At 61.7% G+C, this 22,372-nt stretch overlaps 2 protein-coding genes across 4 annotated transcripts in view; both read left to right on the top strand.

Moving 5' to 3' along the window:
• Positions 1-5,450, top strand: part of BCAS3 (BCAS3 microtubule associated cell migration factor) — a 573,053-nt gene extending 567,603 nt beyond the window's left edge. For all 3 annotated transcript variants that reach the window (XM_060290805.1, XM_030881822.2, XM_060290806.1), the window contains one exon: positions 4,648-5,450. In XM_060290805.1, the coding sequence (XP_060146788.1) occupies positions 4,648-4,796 (149 nt within the window). In that variant the 3' untranslated portion in view covers positions 4,797-5,450. The remainder of the gene's footprint in view (positions 1-4,647) is intronic.
• A 7,075-nt stretch (positions 5,451-12,525) lies between these two features.
• On the top strand, positions 12,526-21,967 carry TBX2 (T-box transcription factor 2). Its single transcript, XM_030881831.3, has 7 exons — positions 12,526-13,212; positions 14,319-14,586; positions 15,593-15,739; positions 16,939-17,015; positions 17,126-17,289; positions 17,728-18,362; positions 20,587-21,967. The coding sequence occupies exons 1-7, from the start codon at positions 12,815-12,817 to the stop codon at positions 21,037-21,039; spliced, it is 2,142 nt and encodes a 713-aa protein (XP_030737691.1). The 5' UTR covers positions 12,526-12,814; the 3' UTR covers positions 21,040-21,967.
• Positions 21,968-22,372: the final 405 nt, after the last annotated feature.

The following is a 22,372-nucleotide window of genomic DNA, read 5'->3' on the forward strand; positions in this document are numbered from 1 at the left end:
CATCGGCACCCACCCACGGCTCGCAGGAGCCAGGCTGCTGCTCCTGCCTTTGCAAAGGGGCGTCAGTATCCTGCTGGGAGATGAGGGGCTGGGGTGATGGTGGAGTGAAGGACGGAAGACAGGCTCCCTCATCCTGCGTGGCCCAGCCCAAGATGGGGCAGCTAAGCTCCTGCCTCCTCACATGCTCCCTGGGTCTCCATTGGCATACACGCCCAGGGAACCAGGCTCGCTTCTCCCTAACAAGGCCAGCCACCTCTTTGCCCGCCTCTGACACCTTCGAAATTTGCCAGGCTCCATAGAGAGTGAGGGCAGCACGAGGGCTGAGCTTTCTCGGTCCTTTGCTTACTTCATGAGAGCCAAGGCACCTCCTTTTTGCTTGTTGCTCATTCCACTGCCCCCCTACCCGCTGTGGCTTACCCATCCTGGCCCAGGGCATAGAGGGGCAGCAGGCCCATTTTCCAAAAAGAGCCAGCAGGGAATGGGTGGACACAGCCAGTGGGGAGCACTGGCGCCAGTCTTAGCGGTTTCTGGAGTCGTCACATCACCGTCCTGGGGCCTGCAGCGGCCCAGTTCTCTCTCGTGGGGGGTTGTGTACCCAGAGCCAATGGCTTCCTGCTCTTCCTTGGTTTTGCTGCCTGCAAGGTGGGGAGACCAGCACCCACCTCCCAGGAGCACGAAGGCGCTGGAGAATGTGAGGTCATAATAGGATTTTCTGTCCGAGTCCAGTCCATTGTCTAGGAGCTACTCTTCATCCCCTACCTCGCTCTGAGGCCTGGAGAGCAGCCTCCTTTAGAGCTAGCTTTTTCCCACCGGCCAGAATCCACCTACTTCTGCTGAGTGGGGAGGCTTCCAGGGATGCTTGCTTAGTCCCCCACCACAGAGCCCCCAGCTCTCTCTCCTGCAGCCCTGGCAGGTTTCTGGTGGGCTTTCCCCAGAGGTCCACCTCAGCTGCAGGAGAGCTGTTCAGACCCAGGGGTCTGGGGATTGGGGGAGGAGGGTGGCAGCCAGAAACTGGGCCACTGAGTCAGAACATCCGGAGGCGTCCCCAAAAACTCAGCCTTTGTCTGTCTCCTCTTCCTCTCCTGGCATCCCACGTGCATGGGGCGCAGCCGGCACTGCATGGGCCAGAGGCTCCTTCCCTCTCCCCCACCACCCGTCACCCTCACCAAAGGGGGTCTCGGCTGTGTCACGACACTTCCATCTCTGGGACCCCAAGACTGGTCCCCAGGCCCCTACACATGCATGTCACTACAGAATTCTGCTGCAAGCTTACCCTCCTCCCAGTGTGACTTCCCCACACCTCCCGATACCCTCTCCTCCTGCTTGCAGAGATCAGTGTACTTCTCCATCATTGTCCGGGTCTTTTCCCAAAAGGTTCCTCAATGCTCTTCTTTTCACAAGGGAAAAAAAAACAATGCCAACAGCCCAGCGTCCATGAGCAACAACAGTCACAAAGCATGTGTTCAGGATGGAGGAAGGTAAGGCCACACACTTCCGTTTGCCGCTTGTTCTGAGGGCTGGGCGGCTGGGTGGCCTGAGGGGCAACCGTGTGTGCACCCCTCGAACACGTCCACATCCGCTTCTGCACACGCTCATCCTGTCTCAGCGAGAAGAAGAGAGGGACTTGACAGAGGCATGTAGGAAAGTGCCCAGGCCCAGCCGGGCCCCTGCTTCTTGTACTGGTAGTCATGCGCAGGAAAAGCGCCACATCTCCTTACCACATCGTTCACTCATTCATTCGAGAAATGTTTTTTGAGCACCAGCTGTTTTCTAGGCCCTGCGGTTGGCACTAGGGAATACAGAGAGAAAGCACAGAACTGGCCCCCGAGAGACCCTCCACCTGGATGGAGACACGCGTGTGAGCAGGCGGTGCACAGTGTGCTAGAGGGCCCAGGGCAGGAGTGGGGCCTGGCCGGCTCTGCCAGGGCAACAGCACAGGCTCCTGCTTGCCCTTAGCTTTGAAGATGAGTAGGCGCCCTAGGGGCCTAGGGAGCCTGGGAAGAGCTTTTCCATCAGAGGAAGTTGGATGAGCACCGGCCCAGAGGCCTAAGGCAGCCTGGAGAGGCCCCCAGACTGCCCAAGCTCATTACTGGTTCCTCAAATGCAATAACAGGAGAGGTTAGTGAGGTCTTGCGGGGGGCGGGTCAGTCATGGAAGGCAGTTCGATAGAGCTGAGGGGTTTAGACCTTATCCTGAGGACGCTTAGGAGTCGATGAAGATTTTTAAGCAGAGGAAAAGCAAGATGAGGTTTGTGCTACAGACAGAACACCCCAGCTTTGGGATGCGGTGGCTTGGAGAGGGGGGTCTGGAGGGCAGGAGACCAGTAGGGAACTTTGGAACTTATCCAGGCAGGAAGCACAGGCCTAACCCGGCAGTGGCCGTGGGCATGGAGAGGAGGGAAGAGGCCCGGGGAGACGTCCGGGACATAAATTCACCAGAGCTCGGTCGCCCTGGGAGATGGGACCACTTCCCTCACGTCCCAGGCCTCACTGGTAAAGAGAAAACACGAGCAGGACAGCTCAGGCTCTACCTGGCCCCTGAGAGCAGCAAACTCATCTTGTAAGTCCCTTTGGCAACCGTCCCTGCACTGTCACAGGATGGGATGACGGGCGTCTGCCCAGACTCGCGGGGTGGGGTCCCTGCGGGCCTGTGCTGAGGGGCAGAGGGGGTGCCACGCTCGGTCCTGGGCTTCCGGCCCCTCGGCTTCCTCGCTAGTGGGGATGTGCCGGCGCTGGGCCTCCAGAACGTCAGGCATGGCTTCCAGCTCTGGAGAGGTGCCGGCCTTCCCCATGCCGGTGGCCTTTTCTGCTCCTCCACGTGGGGCTTTCTCCCTTGGCTCAGGAAGCCCCTGCTCCTCTTGCTGCGGCCACTGCTCCCGTCTCCTGCCCTCCTGGCCCTGCTGCCAGCGCCCCCTAGTGCTGGGACAGCCTGCACCAGGGCCAGGGCCTCTGGAATCAGAGATCTCCCACAGACTCCTCGGCCCGACGCTTCCATACAGAAATCCCGGGGCCTGTTCTTTGCTTTCCTGTCCCGTCCCTCTCTCGGCATAATGGCCTGGACTCCCAGATGAGGGTGAGGCTAGAGGGCGATCCACATCTAGATAACTCTCGACTTATCTCAGGGTTGGGCCCAACGGGGCAGCCAGTGTCTCTTGGAGATCAGGGGCCATCACCAAGCCTGTAGCTTGTGTCCACAGCCCCCATCTGCTGAGGGGTTCTGGTGTCCAGGCACACACACCCTTCCAGCCTGAGGGCCCCTCACGCCTCACACAGGACCAGGAGCCTGCTCTGAAGGAGGGCAGCACAGACTCCCCCAGCCCGTTCTGTGGCTGCCTCTGCTGGGTCACCACGATGCTTTGGGGGTCACCCGCAGGGGGGGGGGTCGGTGGTTATTTCCTGGCCGACTGGTGATGGCCGGCCCAGGAGCAAAGGCCATGACCCATTCCCTAACCAAAGCCAGCTGTGCTGCGTGTGTACGGTGGCAGGGAGCCAGGGAGCAGGTGCAGGCTGGAGATAAAAGAGACCAGACAAGTGTAACATTCGAGCACACCTTGCCGTTTCAGATGACTGCTTTGAGGTCCTGGGCTCCTGGGGTGGACACGCAAGACCCCCTCAGTCCCGGGCAGGTGTACCTTGGGGAAGGAGAGGTTGCGGGTACCACATCTCGGCTTGGGGCCCAGAGTTTGCCCAGGGATGTGTGTGCCCACATCTCAGAGCCCACTGTGAGGGAGAGGGTATAGGAACTGGCCACTTTCAAAAAGCCAAGAAGTAATTCTCTCTTCCTTGCATTCGGCACGCCAGGAAGTCTGTCCCCAGTCCACCTACCCCAGTACTTGTCTTGGATCAAGAGATGGTGGGCAGTTGGGTAAGCTGCCCAGAGTTGAACGAGAGGGAGCCAGGTGCCATACCCAAGATGGTAGCGTGGCTGTGTTGACGCCAGGGAAGGGGCAGAGGAGGAGATGGGAGCCTCCCTGCCTGCTTCCCAGGTTGACTCCGAGCATAGAAATTCTGGGGGGCCTCCAGGACACTTGGGAGCCCAGAGGAAGGGAGAAAGGAGGCACTCCAGGCACGTAGGCCCCTCTCAAACCTGGCATTCCCTCCTGAAGGGAAACAGGTCACTTTCCAGGAGGTGCCGCAGATGGACCGGGGCCTGGCCAGCAGGCAGACTGTGTGGGTGAGAATGAGTGAGCGAGTGGCTAAGCCAGGGTTGAAGCTCCCTGGCAGGGGAGGGGAGGGAGACAGATCAGGTAGGGAAGCGTCGGTCCTTCCCATGTCCTGGCTTCTCCCCTCCTGCCAGACTTGTAGCTCCAGGATAGGAGCCTCTCATGGAGTTGGGGGAGCATGCTGGCTGAGCACATGCCCCATGTATGGCAGTGTGGTCCTGACAAATCATCAGGGCGGCCGTACTTCTGGCTAAAGGGGCTCCCACAATGAGGGAGTAACTGGAGCCCGCCAGCCAAGGGGGCTTCGCCCTCCTCAGGGGGAGCCTCCCTGTGCCCCGAGCTGCCACCCGGCCCGTCCTTCCCCCCGCAGAAGGATGTAAATGGACCCAGATTGGTGCCTCAAGGCAGGCAGCCCGGCCCAGGGCTACCCCCGCCTCCCCAAGACGGCACTCTGACCGGGCCTGGCCCGCTCTTCTGTCTTGCAGAACTACAGCGAGAGGGAAGCATCGAGACTCTGAGTAACAGCTCAGGTTCCACCAGCGGCAGCATCCCGAGAAACTTCGATGGCTACCGATCCCCACTGCCCACCAATGAGAGTCAGCCCCTCAGCCTCTTCCCTACCAGCTTCCCGTAGGTACCAGCAACCTGCTTCTGACTGGCTGGCCCACTCACCTGCTGGGGGGAGGGGAGAAGTCCCCGCTCTGGTCCTGCCCTTCGGACTCTGCTCGTCTTTTACCAACCACCTTCCCCAAGCTTCGTGACAACAGCCGCCCCCCCTCCCTGGATTGAGAAGAGACCCTTCTCCAAAGCACCTTGGCTCACCATGCCCTCTGCCCCCCATCAACGGGGCCGTGGCTGAGAGAGACTCTGCAGAAGCTCCGTCCCCTCCTCCGTTTGCACATGATGTCCTGCATTGGACCCGCTTTTGTATTTTCTAACCAAACCCTTCGGGGGCCTGGGTGGGGCGAGGGTGGGTGGTCCGGCGGGCACTTTGGCCCTGAGCGACAGCCCCAGCTCACTCCTGGCTTTGGCACACGCTGCCCAGCTTCCCTTGGCCAACCTCCTTCTGGCGTTGAACTGAGGCCCAGCGTATTAGGGAAGGAGGAAGGAAGAAGAAACCCCCCTTCCTCTTTTCTTTCCCCTTTGGCTCATGGAAAGGATTTGTCTTTCTTGTCTGTAAGCCCTTTTACCCTGGTCCTGTACTGTTCAGTGAAGGAAACCCTGGTTACTGAGGCCCTGTCAAAAAGTGCACGTCTTGTTCAATAAATCACGCTGCAGTTGGTGTCCATCCCTGAGTTGCTGGGGTCAGGGTCCTCTCCAAGCGCTGAGCAGAGTCCTGTGGGCCTGACCGTGTGTCCCTGCTCCACACGTGCAGCTGAGGGGGAGTCTGGGAGGGGGGAGGAAGGAGAATGAGGATGTTTACTCTTGAACTGGGGCAGGGTCTGACTTAAATCCATTCTCTGACCTTCTTGCCTGTTACCAGAGCCATTGAGTTCTGGGAGCAGCCCAGGCCCGGACCCTCCCTGGCTGTGGCCATCAGGGCTGGTCAGGTCCTTGGCATGTGCTTCTGGGCTGCTGTGGGAAGGAGAGCCTGATGAAGACTCTGGCCTCGTCTTTGGGACAGGCTCCCTGTCATTACCTCTCCTCAGACTCAGAAGGTGACGGGTGGTCAGGTGAAGGTGGGTCTCCCAGGAAACCTGGCTGGAACCTTGGATGACAAGTTCCTGATGTGGTTCCCCTCCCACCTCCCAATTCTGGACCTAAAGTGAATGGCAGGAAGGAGACAGGAGCCAGGGGAGTGAAAAGGGGTAGCCCCAGTCCCGCCTTCCCTGAGACCCCAGAGAGGCCTGGGAGGATTGAAGGAAACCCACTGATCCAGGTGTGGTTTGGGGTGAAGTTTAATGTAACAGCCACAGAAGAGTTCACAAACAAGCAGGCCTTCCCATCCAGCCATCCAGCCAGAGCGGGGGAGCTCCAGGGCCCCCGCCCTCTTCGCACGCACCCCATCCAACCCTGGCGCCTGCGGAGAGATTAAATCTTCAGTGCCCTCCACCCGACCAGTTGGGCATGCTAGCAGAAGGGGGACCTGAATCACACTCGGCTCTAAAGGCTGAGTAGATGGCCCTGCATAGGGTGGCTGAAGCCAGTCCCTCCTGCCTGGGAACCTGCGGGGTGAGGAATCACATGCCAGAGTGAGGCATGCTGGGAACGGAAGGAGGCCTGGGCCCAGTCGGGGCTGCGGGAGGAACAGCAGCTTTTCCCGTTCCAGCCCAACTGGAGACACTGATGTGCCTGGCATACCCCCCACCCCAGCCAGAGCAGTGTTTCCGTCAAAAGGGGACAGGGAGGGAGGGAGGGGCGTGCCACCAGATTGCCTATGCACACTGGCCACGGAAGGAGCTCAAGGAAGGGTCAGGCCCTCTGAACCCACCCTAGGGCACGTGGATGGGGCAAAGATGGACAGCCAGGAGCGCTCTCCAACCACACAGGGGACCGGCTGGCAGCTTAGAGCCAGGAGTCCTCCCTGGCTCAGCCCTTTCCCTCCAGGGGGTGCAAAACAGCTGTGGCCTCCTTCAGTCAGGGAAAGTGGTGGGTGTAGGGCTGAGCTTGCAGGACAATCTGGTTATTCATCTGCTCACAGCTAGGGCAACTCTTTGAGTATGTGGGGGAAGGGGGAGGATAAGAGAGGCCAGATAAGCTGGCCCCATGGCGGCTGCCACTGGAGCTGGGGTTATCAGAGAGGCCTCGGGTCTGGCCCCCGGCTAATTGGAGAGGTTATAGACCCTGCCACAGCCTGTAATCAGCTGGAAGTGAGACTGGGCCCCAGGGTGGGGGGCTTTACTGCCCACTGGCCCGGGAGCAGCCAGCCTCCTCTCCTCTAGAGATAACACCCAGGGCAAGGTCCACCTCACCCCGAGCAGCCCCAGCAGACCCCCATGATGGCATCACCCTAGGAGGCCGTCAGAACATGCATCTAACTGTGGCCTGACCAGGTGACCTTGAGGAAGCCATGTGACCTCCCTGATTCTTACAGCCCTACCTGCTCAACAGGCAATCACTATGGACTTTCTCTCAACTTGATGGAGGAAAAAATACCTTCATGGTTTGCGAGGAGGCTGATGGTAGCTGGGGTGGCAGCTCAGGGAGGGAGGGCACTGTCTGGGACTGATTGGAGAAATGGCCCAGTGGTCCCAAGGTAAATTCAGGTGCACGGCGCTCTGTCAAACACTAGTGTCGGCTCCTCTGGAAGCAAGCAGAGGCCAGAGCAGGCAGCTGCCGGTCTAAGACTGGAAATGGTTTCTCACTGCTGAGTTTTCTGATTTTCACAGATCAGGGAATCTCTAAACTAGAAGGCACCCAAAAGAGCGCTATTCGGTTCTCATTTTGCAGATGAGAAGCCTGAGCCTGAAAGAAGCCTCACCCAAGGTTAAGAAGTCACACAGCTAATCTGCTGACCCCTGTCTGCTCCATGCTGCCTCACATGCCCAGGCCAGTTCCCTTAGAGGAACTGCATTCTGCACTGACCTCCCTGTCCTGGGCCCGCACACAGTCCAAGACTCTGAGGCCACTCACCCCCATTCTCTACTCCTAAGAGCGTCCAGCCCTGGCCCCTGGCTAGCTTTACAGCTGCTCCTTTGCCCCCGTGTAACTGAGAAGGCAGCCCCCTCCTGCAGACCTAGAGCTGGGAACTCTGGGGGCAAAAGGGAAGAGCATCTTGTACCGTCTTGTATTCAAAGTCAGAGCCCAGCCTGAGGGTGGGGCCCTGGAGTCTCAGTACTGCATTGCTGCAGGAGCAGGTGTAGCTAGTGGGACAGCAATGACATCACCAGCTTCTAAGGAGTGGCCTTGCTGTTTCTTAAGGTCCTTGGGTCCCATCCCAGCTCTGCCACCGGTAGCTGTGTGGCCTCGGGTAAATTACTGCACCTCTGGGCTCATCTGTAAAGTGGGGGGAGGGGAGCACACCCAGCGGAGAAAAGCAACAAGGTCCAAGGAAGCAAAGAGGAAGCTGCAGGTCAAAAAAGCGAAAGATTGGTTGGAGGCCCAGAGGCTGACCGGAGGCCAGGTAGCTCTTTGGCGGGGAGAGGGAGGGCAGGTGAGGCGACGCCGGAGCCCGCCCGGATTGTCGAGAACTACCCCCGAAGCTGCTCCAGGGAATCATGGCCCTGCTCCAGGCGAAAGCGTTTCTGCGAAAGCTAATCGAGCCTGGTGAGCGCGCGCAGGCCAGCCCCGCCCCTCTCTCGCAGGTGGGCTGGTCCTAGGGGGGTCCTTTTTGTGCTTTGCCCCTTCTCAAGCCACACAGCAGCGTGGCCTGTTCACTCTGCCACGATCCCAGGCACCCACACCCATGACCGCACACCCGTGCTCGTCCACGCACTGGCAGGTTCACAGATGTGCACCTCACTTTTACCGACCCCTGCGTCCCAAGCGGACTGCTGTGAACCGAGGACCTCGACCCCAGAGCATAGAGTAGTCCGGAGCTCTCAGGGTTATGGAATCCCCAAAACTCTGGGGAAGTCGTCCCAAATCCGGCGGGGATGAGTCTTGGGTTGCCGGGCCCTGTGACCTTGCTTGCCCTCAGGTGCACAGCGACGACCCTCAAGGGCCAGGGCTGTCCCGCGCCAGAGCTGCCAGCCTGGGCCTTGCTTTCGCATCAGCCTGGAAGACTGGGGACTGGGCCGCAGAGGCCGTGCTGCCCAGGCACTTCCAGGGACATGATCCGAAGAAGTGGCCCCGCCGCCTGTCCCGGCGCAAGGCCTGGGCCACAACGCAGCCGGGAAGAGGTCGCGCGCGCCTCCCGCTCTCCCCGAGCCCCCCGCCCCATCCCAGCCACTTGGCCCGACCCTGCGCGGGGTAATTGGGTCGGGAGGGAGGCGACGGACGGGCGGCGACTCCAGAGAGACTGCGAGCCTGTCAGCCGCAATTTGTCTAAGTGGACGGGACAGGCCGGGCCGCTGCGGGCCGGGGTCATCGAGGCCGCGGCCCCCACCCCAGCCAGACCCGGGACCGCGGGGGAGCCGGGCCGGCCACTAAACGGGGCTGGCTGGCGCCAAGGCTCCGGGAGGCGCGGGTCTGGCCGGGAAGCCGGGGATGGGGAGCAACTCTGTCTATTCTCCCCTCCCCTTCTTCCTACACACACAGGCCAAGACGAGGATGGACGCGCCCAGTGGTACCTCCACTACTGGTCACCGGCATAGGGCCACACACGGCACCCGAGCTTAGCCCGGGCACACTCAGAAACCACCGCGCACTCAGTACCAGTCTCACGCCAGCGCCCCGCTACCCGGACGCACGTCCCCTCTGCCACAGGACCGTACACACCAAGCCATCACTCCACGTAGGAGCACGCAGATCCACGCCCGGTCACACAGACCAAGACACCGGGCGGGGACCAATTCCGGGAAGGTCCCAGCAGTGGCCCTTGACCCCGCGAAAGGTTACGGGGGGCCAAGGACGGACAGCAGCCCGGCCAGGCTCGGGACCACGGCCACACCCGGCCCAGGCCGCCCCCGCCCGATTTCCGGGTTGCGGGAAGCACAGAGCTAATTGAGCGCGTGCAACGGGCCGGAGGCCCGAGGCCCGAGCCCGCCCGACGCCCGGGCCCTGGACGGCCTAGGAGAGGGAGGGGCGGCTGAGCGCGCGTCCCCCGCCTGTCTGCGGGGCCCGGCCGATGCGAAGTGACAGGGGCCGGAGCTTTGCTGTGGAGCCTCGGCCGCCTGGCGCCAGCCGCCCCCGCTCGTGCCCTCCCCCTCCAGCCCCGGGCGGCTCGCGAGGCGCCCCCCAGGGCCTCTTAAAGAGACACGCACTCTCAGACCCCGGGGACCCCCCAGAGGCGCCTGTCCCCGGGAAGAGGAGGGTCAGACCCGGGGGGTGGTGGGGGAGGGGCCGAGCGGGACATGCGCGCCGCACGGCGCAGCACCAGGGCCTCCCGGGCCTCCCCTTCGCGGGTTTTCGTTGAGCCAAGGGTATTCCTCGCTGGAGAGTTTGGCTGGAGGTGTTGGGGGTAGGGGTATAGGGGAATGGAAATTCGGAATATTAAGAGCGGCTGTAGCGACCTCGGGTTGGTTGCGGGACGACGGGGCAGGGCAGATGATGGGGTCCGGGCCGGGAAAGAGCCTGTGGCCGCCGGAGGGCAGGTCCGTGGCCCAGTGCTTGTGGCCAGGTGGGATTGTGGTCCCCAAATGCAGCCGCTGCATCGTCTCCGCGGGGTTTCTTGGGCGAACAACCCGTACCAGCGTGTTTCAGACTGCCTGGGCCTTGGACCCCGGACCAGCTACAGACCTTCTCCAGGAAAATGTCCAAATTGCACACACTTAGGTGTACTACACGCCATTCTTGCAAGTTCGAAAGTACGTGTACACACACGACTTTGCGAGTGCATGCACGGATTCCCAGGCCTGTGCCCGGATTCCTGGCTCCGGAACGCTGCCCTGGCTATTATCTGGTCACCTCACCAACTGCTCAAACCTGTCCACACACATCCATCCCCAGGGGCAACATCTCGCCTAAGACGGAGCCGGCAGGACTTCGCCTGTGCAAAGCTGCAACGGATCCTGCCCCGGCTGCATAGACTGCGCAGCGCGGAGTCGAAGATTCGTTCTGGACAGAGAGGAGGCACTAAGAGAGGAGCGACCCAGTAGAGAGTGAGGTCGTGAAGAAAAACCCTTTGGGGGCGGCGCCCTGTTGCACGCTGGGTAGCGGGGTAGCGAGCTCTCCGGGGTCCGCTCAGAAAAGTAGAAAAAAAGTTCGGGGAGGCCAAACCGTTCCGGCCGGTCCCCAACCCGCACTGCCGGGGTGATCAGATTTTACACGGCAGGTCTGCGTGTGCAGCGACAGGATTCCCCGCGACTGGTGTGCGCAGCGGATGGGACACTGTTTGATGTGGGCTGTACGCGCCCACAACGCCGGCGCAAACCCGCTCCGGCAGAACTCACCCGCCTTTGCATTGGTTGTGCGGGCAGGAGTGTCACCCGTGTCTAGTGCGTGGTCCGTCTTGCCTTCAGAACGCGACCTCCAGGAATCAGTGTCAGGCCTGAGACTGATTCGAGGCAGGTGTGTAGCCGCTTCACTGGGCGCACGCCTTAAGTTCGGCTCCCGCTGCGCACAGAAGGCACCACCACAGTGGGCGCGAAACACACACACACACACACAAACACATACACACCCCAAGGGCGGGAGGCAATACTGGTGGTGCCTGAGAACGACTGCGGCAGGCGGGGGTAGGAGGGGGTGGGGGTGGAGGCTCAACCGCAGGTGCGCACAGACGCTCAGAACCCCACACTCGTTATTCGGCATTACTGAACCTGGGAGACGTGAGCTTTCGAGAGCTGGAAACAAATTCTAGGAAAGTGGAGGAGAGAGGATGCCGGTGTTTAGAATGAGGGATACTTGTGTCTTTGGTACCGGATGCGGCGAAAATTCGTTGGGTCGCGGGTCAAGAACCTGGGGGCTGGATCCGCCCGCGCCTTGCCGCCCTGTACTCGGCGGAAGGTGCACTCACACCTTCCCAGCCCCGAGGACCCGCTCTCCCGGCAGTGGGAGAGCTCTGCTTAGGTCGGGGACGCAGGCGGATACGGGGCTGAGTCCACGGCTTTCCCGGAACTCCCGGTTCCTCCTGAGTCTTCCTGTGAGGGGAGGCGCGGGCTAAGGGGTCCCCGCGTTTCCCGAGTGAAAGGCCGCGTCCCGCTCCCGCCCACGCCGGCCCCTCCAGGGCTCTGCCACGGCTCCACTCACCGGCTCCCGCCACCTGGGTTCCGCTCCGGGACCTCGGCAGCCAGCGCCTCCCGACTCGCCCGCCCACCGGCCTCTCTTTCCAGCACCCGCAGCCTCCCTCCGGAGTGCAGGGACCCGGGCGGCGCCACGGCCGGGAGCGGGGTCGGAGGCCAAGCTGGGGCGCGGGCCAGAGCTGCCGGGCCGCCGGGCGCGGGAGAAGGAGGGCGCCCCCTCTCCTCTCTGGGCCGTGTCAATGCTTTGCACTTGGGGCGGCCTGCGGCTGGGGGTCCTTCCCCAGGGCCCTGGGACCCGGGCGCCCCCCGCCTCAGGCCCTTTCGGCAAGTCGGGTCGGCCCGCCGCGCTTTCCTGTCCGGGCGCAGGCAACCGGGGGCGCGGGCGGCGGGGTGGGGGCCGGGGCAGGGGGAGGGGTCTCGGGGCTCGCTGGCCCGTCATTGGTTAATATTTTATTCTGTTGACATGTTTTCTTACTGCTGAGGCTTCCGACACCTTCTCCTCGGCCCCCCCTCCCGGCCGGAGCTTGGCCTGAGCTGTCAAAACCCCGCCCCCGGAGACCCACAATTGGTCCAAAAAGCGTAAAATCAGCAATCAAGGGGGGCCTGGCTCGTTAGCGCAGGGGATCCGAGCAGGGCAGGACATGTGAGATAGTCACAGTTTTCCAGAGATCACGACAAGATCTAACCAGTCGCGCGTGGTCCCCGGCGCCGGAGCGGGCCAGCCCAGCCCAGCCCCGCGCAGAGCCCCCGCCGCCCCCGCGCCCAGAGCCCCGCGTCCCTCGCCGTGCGCCGGACGGGGAACCGGGAGGAGCTGCCACCGCGCTTGCCACCCGGGTCGCCCTTCCTCCGCGCGCGCCGCCGCCCGGGCCGGGGGTCCGAGCCGCGCGCCCCCGGCCCCGGCCACCGGGCGCCTGGGCCGGATGTCCCGATGAGAGAGCCGGCGCTGGCGGCCAGCGCCATGGCTTACCACCCGTTTCACGCGCCACGGCCGGCCGACTTCCCCATGTCCGCCTTTCTGGCGGCGGCGCAGCCCTCCTTCTTCCCGGCGCTCGCACTGCCGCCCGGCGCGCTGGCCAAGCCTCTGCCCGACCCCGGCTTGGCGGGGGCGGCGGCGGCGGCGGCTGCGGCGGCGGCGGCGGCGGCCGAGGCGGGGCTGCACGTCTCGGCACTCGGCCCGCATCCGCCCGCTGCGCATCTGCGCTCGCTTAAGAGCCTGGAGCCCGAGGACGAGGTGGAGGACGACCCCAAGGTGACGCTGGAGGCCAAGGAGCTGTGGGACCAGTTCCACAAGCTGGGCACCGAGATGGTCATCACCAAGTCCGGGAGGTAGGGCAGCCGGCTGGCCGGAGGGCGCGCGGGTGGGCGAGAGGGGCACCCGACAGCACACACCAGCGCCGAGCCCGCCGCTCGCGGCTCCCTGCTCGCTCGGGCCCCTGCACCACGCTTAGACAACCAAGTTGACTTTTCTTATTTGGCAGCGAACGAATTTTTTTAAACCAAAGCATCGAAATCTCCCAAATGAAAACGAAAATATGCTCCTGCAAAATAGCCCCAATCGTTATGAGTCCCAAAGCCGAGGAGGCCCCGCGGCTCGGCCCTGGCTGCTCTCCAGCGGTCTCGGCTGCAACTCAGCCCCGCGGCCTCGCTCTCCTGCCTGTGAGTTTGGCTCGGTGCTCTGGGCAGATGCAGCGTCTCCCGCACTCTCCTCCGACCCTGGAGCCCAGAATGAGACTCGCACCCTGCTAGGCCCAGGCTGGCCCACTGGTTCCCGCCGGTCGCTGCGTTCTCGGCAGCGAGCCCCGAACCGGCCCAGCTGCAGCCTGACCCGGCCTGGAGCCTTGTTCGCGCCGAGGAGCGAGGACCTTCAGACGCTCACGTCGCCCTAGGCCTTAAGGCCGGAAGAAAACTACAATCCCCAACCACTCAAGCCTTTGACTCAGATACGGAGAATCCAGGCCTCAGGCTCACCCTCTTCCCCCGAACTTCAGGGTCAGGGTCCTTGTTCGGCACTGTAACCTAGTTCCTTCCCCCAAACAAACAACATCCGAATTTATTTCTGAGAGCTTCGGTCCCAAGTGGATATATCCCCTGAACGGATTTCAGGGAGAGTCAAGAGAAGCGGGTGTATTTATAAAGGCCCTGGATTTCTTTCTTGAAACCTCAGCTTTCATCTCAGATGAGGGAGAAAGAGGGTCACTAGATCTGAGCATAGGGCCGATGGGAAGCCTTATAATAGGAGAGGGTCTTGACAGGCAGAAATGGGGTCTCCCAGGAATAACAACTGCAGGTGGTGTCTCCCAGACAGTATTAAGGGGGAGAGCAGGGACAACAGCGGAACACAGGTGGGGAAGCTCCAGGCAATGGTGTGGGGGGGGGGGTCCTCCGACAGAGAGCCGGGTCCCATGACGTCTCCATCTTTCCCTTTCTTGCAGGAGGATGTTTCCTCCCTTCAAGGTGCGAGTCAGCGGCCTGGACAAGAAGGCCAAATATATCCTGCTGATGGACATCGTGGCCGCTGATGACTGCCGGTATAAATTCCATAACTCGCGCTGGATGGTGGCGGGCAAGGCCGACCCAGAGATGCCCAAACGGATGTACATCCACCCGGACAGCCCGGCCACGGGAGAGCAGTGGATGGCCAAGCCGGTGGCCTTCCATAAGCTGAAGCTGACCAACAACATCTCCGACAAGCACGGCTTCGTGAGTGCAGGGCGGTTGTGCGGATGGGGGTCGGACACTGAGCACCGGGCACTGCAGGGGGTGGGGGGAGGAGAGGAGACCGCACGATTCCCCGGAGGGGAACGCTTGCCGAACCTGCAGGGTGCCCCTGCCCAGGTCACTGCCCTGTGGCCTATGCCGGCTGGGCCTGGGCCCAGAGGGCTCTGCTCTGCAAGCCTGGAGAATGGGGGGGTTGGCGGCCGCTAAGCTCTAGGCTGCTCACAGCCTCAGCTCTCTTCAGGCCTTCCACAGCCCCTCCTAGGGTCCAGCGGGAGGCAGGTGTGGCCGGAACTGGGTCGTGCAGCCGCTGGTCTTTAGGTTCTGAGCTTGGAAGCCCTGCCCAGGACCTCAGCTTGTCTTCACCCTTCCCCGTGAACAAGACCTGGGTTCCCATCCCTCTCCCCAAACGTGGAGATTTAAAAGTTAAAACAGCCCCCTCCATACCTTTTCTGAGACTCCTTTCCCTCCTCCCACAGGCAGATTGCCCGACCAGGAGGAGGGAGTTTGGGGTTCTCATCATTTCTGCCTGAGCGAGGGCCCCAGCGAATGGGAGGGGGGAAGTTCATGGGGCAGAAGGGACTCCCTGTCCGAACGTAGGGCAGTCGGTGAGCCCTCGAAGGTCCCAGTCTTCTCTCCGTGGCGTTACTAGGGTCTTAGCAGTGAGCCCAGGAAGAGAGGTTAAGAGTGGCATTGTAGGGGTTTTTATTTTGTTTTATTTCTGTTTTCAACTGGGGTAAATTTTTTTTTAATGGAGAGAAACTGTGATGAAGAAAATTGAGAGAAAAAAGAAAAAGTAATATAGGAGCGAAAAAAAGCAGAGAAGACAGGAGAAAACGGGGAAGGGTGGGGGGTGGAATGGGGAAGGCAAAACCCTGAGAGAGAGAGAGAGAGATGGAAAGAGGTCGGGTCCCCAGAGAACAGAAATGCTCGGGTCACAGGCTGGCGGGGGGGGGGGGGTGCTGTCGGCTGACCCGCGCCCTCCCCGCAGACCATCCTGAACTCCATGCACAAGTACCAACCACGCTTCCACATCGTGCGAGCCAACGACATCCTGAAGCTGCCTTACAGCACCTTTCGTACCTACGTGTTCCCCGAGACCGACTTCATCGCGGTCACTGCCTACCAGAACGACAAGGTGCGCGGGACCGGCGGTGGGCCCAGCCCCTCCACCGACGCCCTCCCCACGTGCAGGCTCCAGCCCTCCACTCACACCTGCCCGCAGCCCCCGGCTCCCTCACGGCCCATTCCCGAGCACCAAGCCTGACGTCTGTAAGCGCAGCAGCCACCGAAATCCCCCAGGCTCTCTCGCAAGCCCGCGACACATACCCACGAGCTCCCCCGGGCGCGCGAGCAGCTGGGCGCTCGTTGGGGTGGGGATATTTACTTAGCAATTAGCGGAGACTCCGGGGCCGTGCTGACATTTTTACATTTTATTCGTTTATTTCTTGGCTCAGGGATGGGAATTGAAATGAAAAGAGGGCGCCGGAGGCAATCTGCCCAGGCGTTCCTGCTGCTAGGAACCCAACGCTAGGAACAGGGGGCCCAGTTTTCACTCTCCTGGGGGAGCCAGAGGGCGGGACAGGTGACAGCCCCCACCCCGCCATCCCTCTCTGGGTCAGTCCAGGCCCGGGACCCCTTGGGAGGTGCTTAGAGGCTTTTCCTTCAAGTGAAAGGGCCTTTTCTGCTTGCTGCCCTTCTACACCCCTCTCTAGAGAGGCACATCACCACCCCACTAGGCCTGTGCCCATGTGCACGACTCTCGGCTGAACGACAGTGTCTGAGTGTCCTGCCGGTCGTTTTTTCCGTCCTTGTGAACCGATGTGTCTGTCCCACGCGGATATGCGCGCACCATTTGGAGTGCCTTAGATTCGTGTGGAGGCGTGTGAATTCGTTTGGTTTCCTGGGCACTTGTTTTGCCCGTGTGTACTTGCATGTGCGCGGCCCGTGAGTGTGGTTGACTGTGTGTGTCTGCTGACCTGCGTGTGCTCTGCTGTCTGCGCCCTGCTCAGGTTCCGGGTTAGTTTAACTTGAGTGGCCTCGTGGGCCTGTGTGCACGCTTGGACGCATTTCGACTCTGGCCGCAGAGCTTTGGGCTTGTGCGTGCAAGTTGAGGGATTATGCCTCGAATAAGGTTTTTGGAGGTCGCTTTCCTCGAGGCCCGCCCGCCGGCCTCACCTTGCCTTGTGGCTTGGAGTGTCCTATCCCAGGTGGGCGGGTACCAAGTGTGCACTCCCCGGGCTCTCCTCTGGGTGGGCAGCCGCTGACCTCCGGGTGCCCCAGGCCAGGCTGGAAGAGCCGCATCCTGACCTGGCGCCACCCCCTCGGTCCCCGCAGATCACGCAGCTTAAGATCGACAACAACCCGTTTGCCAAGGGCTTCCGGGACACCGGGAATGGCCGGCGGGAGAAAAGGTGAGGGTGTACAGGACCGACCTATGGCGGTGCCTGGGGGAACAGGACGTGGAAGGGGGCGGTGGGGGTGCTGCGCTGCGCTCTGACCCGCTCCGTCCGCTTATCCCCAGGAAGCAGCTAACGCTGCCGTCGTTGCGCTTGTACGAGGAGCACTGCAAGCCAGAGCGCGACGGTGCCGAGTCGGACGCCTCGTCCTGCGACCCTCCCCCCGCGCGGGAACCGCCACCCTCCCCGGGGACAGCGCCTAGTCCCCTGCGCCTGCACCGGACTAGAGGTGCGGATCTGGCGGGGAAGAGAAGGGGAGGGTGTCCACCGGGCGCCAGGTGGCTCGGTGCTCCACATCCGGCTAACTTAAGGCCTGGGAGAAGCGTCAGCAGTGAGCCTGGGAGGGCTCTAACCCAGGACTCTCCTGTGAGGGCGGTCCCAGGTGGCCCGCAGATCCTGCTGGGCTCCGGGGTAGGGCCCCGGCGCTGGGTGACTCTGGCGCAGTAAGGTTTTCTCTACCGGGTTCACTTTCTCCCACTGCACGTAAAGGGTCTTGGATGAGGTGACCTACAACTGCCCCTAGCCCCACGAGCCCCTAGAAGCTCCTCCGACTTGGCCTCCCCGAGAGCAGGCTTTCGCACGTCTCTCCGGCCCGGCGCCGACACCGGGAGAGGCTTCGCGCCTGTCTCTCCCAGGCCGTAACCCCGCGCGTCCTCTCTCCCCGCAGCCGAGGAGAAGTCGTGCGCCGCGGACAGTGACCCAGAGCCCGAGAGGCTGAGCGAGGAGCGCGCGGGGCAGGCGCTAGGCCGCAGCCCGGCCCTGGACGGCGGCAGCCCCCCTCGCTTGACCGAACCCGAGCGCGCCCGGGAGCGGCGCAGCCCCGAGAGGGCCAAGGAGCCGGCCGAGAGCGGCGGGGACGGCCTGTTTGGCCTGCGGAGCCTAGAGAAGGAGCGCGCCGAAGCCCGGCGGAAGGACGAGGGGCGCAAGGAGGCCGGCGAGGGCAAGGATCCCGGCCTGGCGCCACTGGTGGTGCAGACAGACAGTGCGTCCCCCCTGGGCGCCGGACACCTGCCGGGCCTGGCTTTCTCCGGCCACCTGCACGGGCAGCAGTTCTTCGGGCCTCTGGGGGCCGGCCAGCCGCTCTTTCTGCACCCGGGACAGTTCGCCATGGGCCCCGGCGCCTTCTCCGCCATGGGCATGGGCCACCTACTGGCCTCGGTGGCAGGCGGCGGCAGCGGAGGAGGTGGCGGACCAGGGACAGCCACCGGGCTGGACGCAGGCGGGCTGGGTCCCGCAGCCAGCGCGGCAAGCACCGCCGGGCCCTTCCCGTTCCACCTCTCCCAGCACATGCTGGCATCTCAGGTAAGGCCTGTGAGCTGGTGGCAGCACGATGGAGGGAGGAGGACTGAGGTGGGCAGAGGAGGCAGGCATAGGGCTTGAGGATGCCATAGGCGCTCCAGTGCTTCCAGCCGGCAAGGACTCCCTCCTGGGGAGACCCAATGGACCCTCTGGAACACACCTAGGTTCAGGGAGACTAGGACTGTAGGTCCAGGGTCTGCAAGGGCACTGCTTCTGACTCCTGTGTGACCTTGGGCAAGTCCCTGACCCTCTCTGGGCCTATTTCCTTCCCTATAACCCTAGCATAGAGTGTAACCCATTAGACTCTTTCTGCTATGGCAGACTGGGGCTGCCCCGGGCTTTTGTAAGTCCACTTGCCTGGCCTGCCTCAGGACATTTTTCTTGGGAACAAAGATCCCTGGCTCACTGTCAGTCCCTGAAAGGCTAAGGTGGCTGGACAAAAGGAGTAGGAAAATTTGAAATATGTTCTGGATAATTGACCACCCAAATGACCCACCTCCCAGATGTCTCTGGCCCCTTTCAGACCCCCCAGGAAGTCCTCTGCCCTGACAAAGGACTGGGTTCTCCCTTCCCCCACACCGGGTTTCCCAACTCTCCCAGGCACATGTCTCAGAGACGAGGGGCTCGGTTCCCCAGGCCCAAGTTGAAATTCTGAGCTCCCAGGGGAAAGTTTATGAAACTGTGGCCAGCAGCAAAATAAGAAGATCTGATGGGGAGAGCGGCCTCTTTGGTTGCTTAGGTGGAATATTCCCTGTGGAAAGATTTGGAATCTCTACATTCATTTTCCTCCCTCTGAGGTTTCTGGCAAATTGAACCCGTGAGATCTTATCTTAAGGGAAGGAAAATAGGAGTTCAGATCTGAGAAGGCTCCTTTGGTTCAGAAGCAAATATTTTTAAAGTGGGGGAGGGGATTCTGAAATGAGTTTTAAATAGAGCTCAGCGTCGGGGGCGTGTGGAGTGAGTGTCTGAGGCACTAACATCACCTATCTGGGGATCTGAGCTGGCAAGGAAGCCTCCAGAAAATGGAGTTCAGGGCCTGGAGGTTTAATCTGCACCCTTGAGTCGGTGTGTATGTGATGCCTCCTCCTCAGACAAATTCTAGTGATAAGCATGGGCATCAGAGAGGTCACAGGGAAGTCAGGGCTTCTAGACACAGCCTGGTCACAGGTGTAAGGCCAGGGCAGAAGTACTCAGCACTCAGGACGCATCACTTGGTGGACGGCTAATGGTTAAGTTCTCAAGCCAGGATAGCTCACCTCTGGCCATCAGGAAGAGCCCAAACCTGGGAGATCTGAAGCCTCCCTCCTTCCTCTGAGACACCATGTCTGAATGCTCAGTAGGGCTTGACCTTCTCAGGAAGGATATTTTCTCATTCCTGACTAAGCTACTTCTCTTCGTTCTCCCTGCCTGAGCCAGGCCTGAGGCTCCCCGGAAGCCCAGCCCAGTCAGCTCCTGCCCTCCTCCCCATACCCACATACTCTGTGGAGTGAACATTATCTCAAAGGTCAGATAATCCAAAAGTCGGGCCTCAGGGACTCAGGCAGTGTTTGTCCAGGGTTTCCCAGCTACTGTGCTTTCCACAGGCAAAGGCCTTGCATTCCTTCCTCAGCTGCCACTTAGGTGCCGCCAGGAGTCCTTTGTATTCAGGCCAGTTTATAAACTGATTGGCATCTGGATCCTTCTCCTGGTCCAGGCAGGAGACCCCTGAGCAGGTGGGCAGGCAGAGGGAGAATTTACAAAGGCCCCCGGCCCCCACCCCGCCCCTCGCCTGTGCTTCCCCTGCCCCGCGGGGCACCTGCGGATAGAAAGGCTGGGGAGGACACTGTTCTAAGTGAGCAGAACCTCCCTCCCAGCACAGCCAAAGATGCCTACTGGCCACCTGGCCCTGTGCCAGCCCTGTTTCCTCCCTCAAGGCCCATGCTAGTTCAGCTGCCTGTAATGGCCTTCCCATACTCCGATTGTAGTACCTGGCACAGAGCTTGATGGTGCCAGGTCTGTGCGTCATAACCTGAAGTGAGCTCCCCTTCTGACTGGGTTTGGCCATAGGCATACCGGCTCATGCCTACCTGTGCTTTTGGGGGATTACGGTCATGTGAGCTCTGGTCTCATATTCCTAAAAACTGTAGGGCAAGGATTTCCAGTTGTAGCACCACCCCTAGAGCCCAGATCACCTGCAGAAACACCTCAGGCAGGATGCCTAACCCTTGTCTTGTTCTGTTTCTTCCAGGGAATCCCAATGCCCACTTTCGGAGGCCTCTTCCCCTACCCCTACACTTACATGGCTGCTGCTGCCGCGGCGGCCTCCGCTTTGCCAGCCACTAGTGCTGCGGCGGCTGCCGCTGCTGCCGCAGGCTCCCTATCCCGGAGTCCCTTTCTGGGCAGTGCCCGGCCCCGCCTGCGCTTCAGCCCCTACCAGATCCCAGTCACCATCCCACCTAGCACTAGCCTCCTCACTACTGGGCTGGCGGCCGAGGGCTCCAAGGCTGCAGGCGGCAACAGCCGGGAGCCCAGCCCGCCGCCCGAGCTGGCTCTCCGCAAAGCGGGGGCCCCGCCCCGCGGGGCCCTGTCGCCCAGCGGCTCAGCCAAAGAGGCAGCCAGTGAACTGCAGAGCATCCAGAGGCTGGTGAGTGGGCTGGAGAGCCAGCGAGCCCTCTCGCCCGGCAGGGAGTCGCCCAAGTGAGGGGCTGCTCAGCTGCTCCGCTGCCGCGCAGGCCTCCTGAGCTGCCTGCCCCTGCTGCTTGGGACATGTACAGCACAGAATGGGTATTTATTTAAATAAAGGAGAAAAAGCGGGCTGCAGAGGCTGGAATGAAGCCCCGATCAGCCAGCCAGGGCCTGGGACACTTCCCTGGGCTTCAGAAGGAATCCAGCTGCCAGGAACGCAGTCGCTTTGGAGCCACTGGATTTGGTCCAAGCCTGCTCCCGTGTCAAGGTGTCATCGGCGGGGCCCTCTCCGGGTCCTCCAGCACTGTGGGGAGTCCTCGTCCCTGGCCCAGCCAGAGGCTGGCTCTTCGGGAGCCAGAAGGTGCAGGCGTCAGGCGGGGGAGCCCCAGAACCCCTAGCCTCGGGCTGGGACCGCTTGAGAATCTGGGGTGAGGGGTGCTGGGGTCAGTGAAGATTCAAGTCAGTGTAGACTTGAGCTGAGAGGAACCTGTTCTTTTAGTCCTTCCACCTCTTCACCCAGACAGGCGCCCCTCCCACCCCTGGGTCAGCAGAGGGAGTGGCACTTCTGCCTTGAGTCCCCAGGGTGAAAAAAAAAAAAGATATTTATGAAATAAATGGTAATTTGTGTAAATAAGCTTTAAGGTTCCCAGAATATGCAAATTGGTATTAATTTATTCAAAGGTGTACATTGCTGTGTACATAATATTTAGAGATTAACTCATAGCATTTAATTTTTTTTTCATTTTACATGAGCATCTATATTGTACAGGGCTTGGGGGTTCCTTGGCTGCGGGAGAGGGCCCCGATCCCTGGAGGAGCTCCCACCCCGCCAGCCCCTCGGCCCCTGCGCCCGGGCTTTGCTCTTCCGGCCCGCGGGCTCCACCTCAGGTTTTCACTTTTCGCTCTGGAGCGAGACGAAACGACAAAAACTCGAGAAAACAATAAAACGCTACAATGCAAAGTGAACGGCACAGTGCGCTCTGTGGGTCGCGCGGGGCAGGGGCGCCGCAAGCTCGTCAGGCGGGACTGGAGTCGGGGACCGAAGGTTGGGCGCCCCGGGCTCGGCGGCAGCTGCTCCCCGGGGGCGGCTGCAAGGCTGGGGCAGCGAGCTGAGCTGCGAGGCCGGGCGGCGCCGGCGCGGGCTGCGGGCTGGGCCGGGCGGCGCCGAGCCGCCGCGAGCCCCCGCGCTCCCAGCGCGTCCGCGTCCCAGGCCGGGGGCCGGGCTCCCTCTGCTGGCCGCTAGCCTCTGTCCGCCTCTCCCGCCACTCCGCGCCTGGCCTCCCGCTCCCAGTCCGGGGCACCACAGCGGAATTGCACCCACTTTCAGAGCCGCTGGGTAGGTGGGGCTG

Source organism: Globicephala melas, chromosome 20 (assembly GCF_963455315.2).
Source record: "Globicephala melas chromosome 20, mGloMel1.2, whole genome shotgun sequence".
In the NCBI taxonomy this organism is placed as follows: domain Eukaryota; kingdom Metazoa; phylum Chordata; class Mammalia; order Artiodactyla; family Delphinidae; genus Globicephala; species Globicephala melas.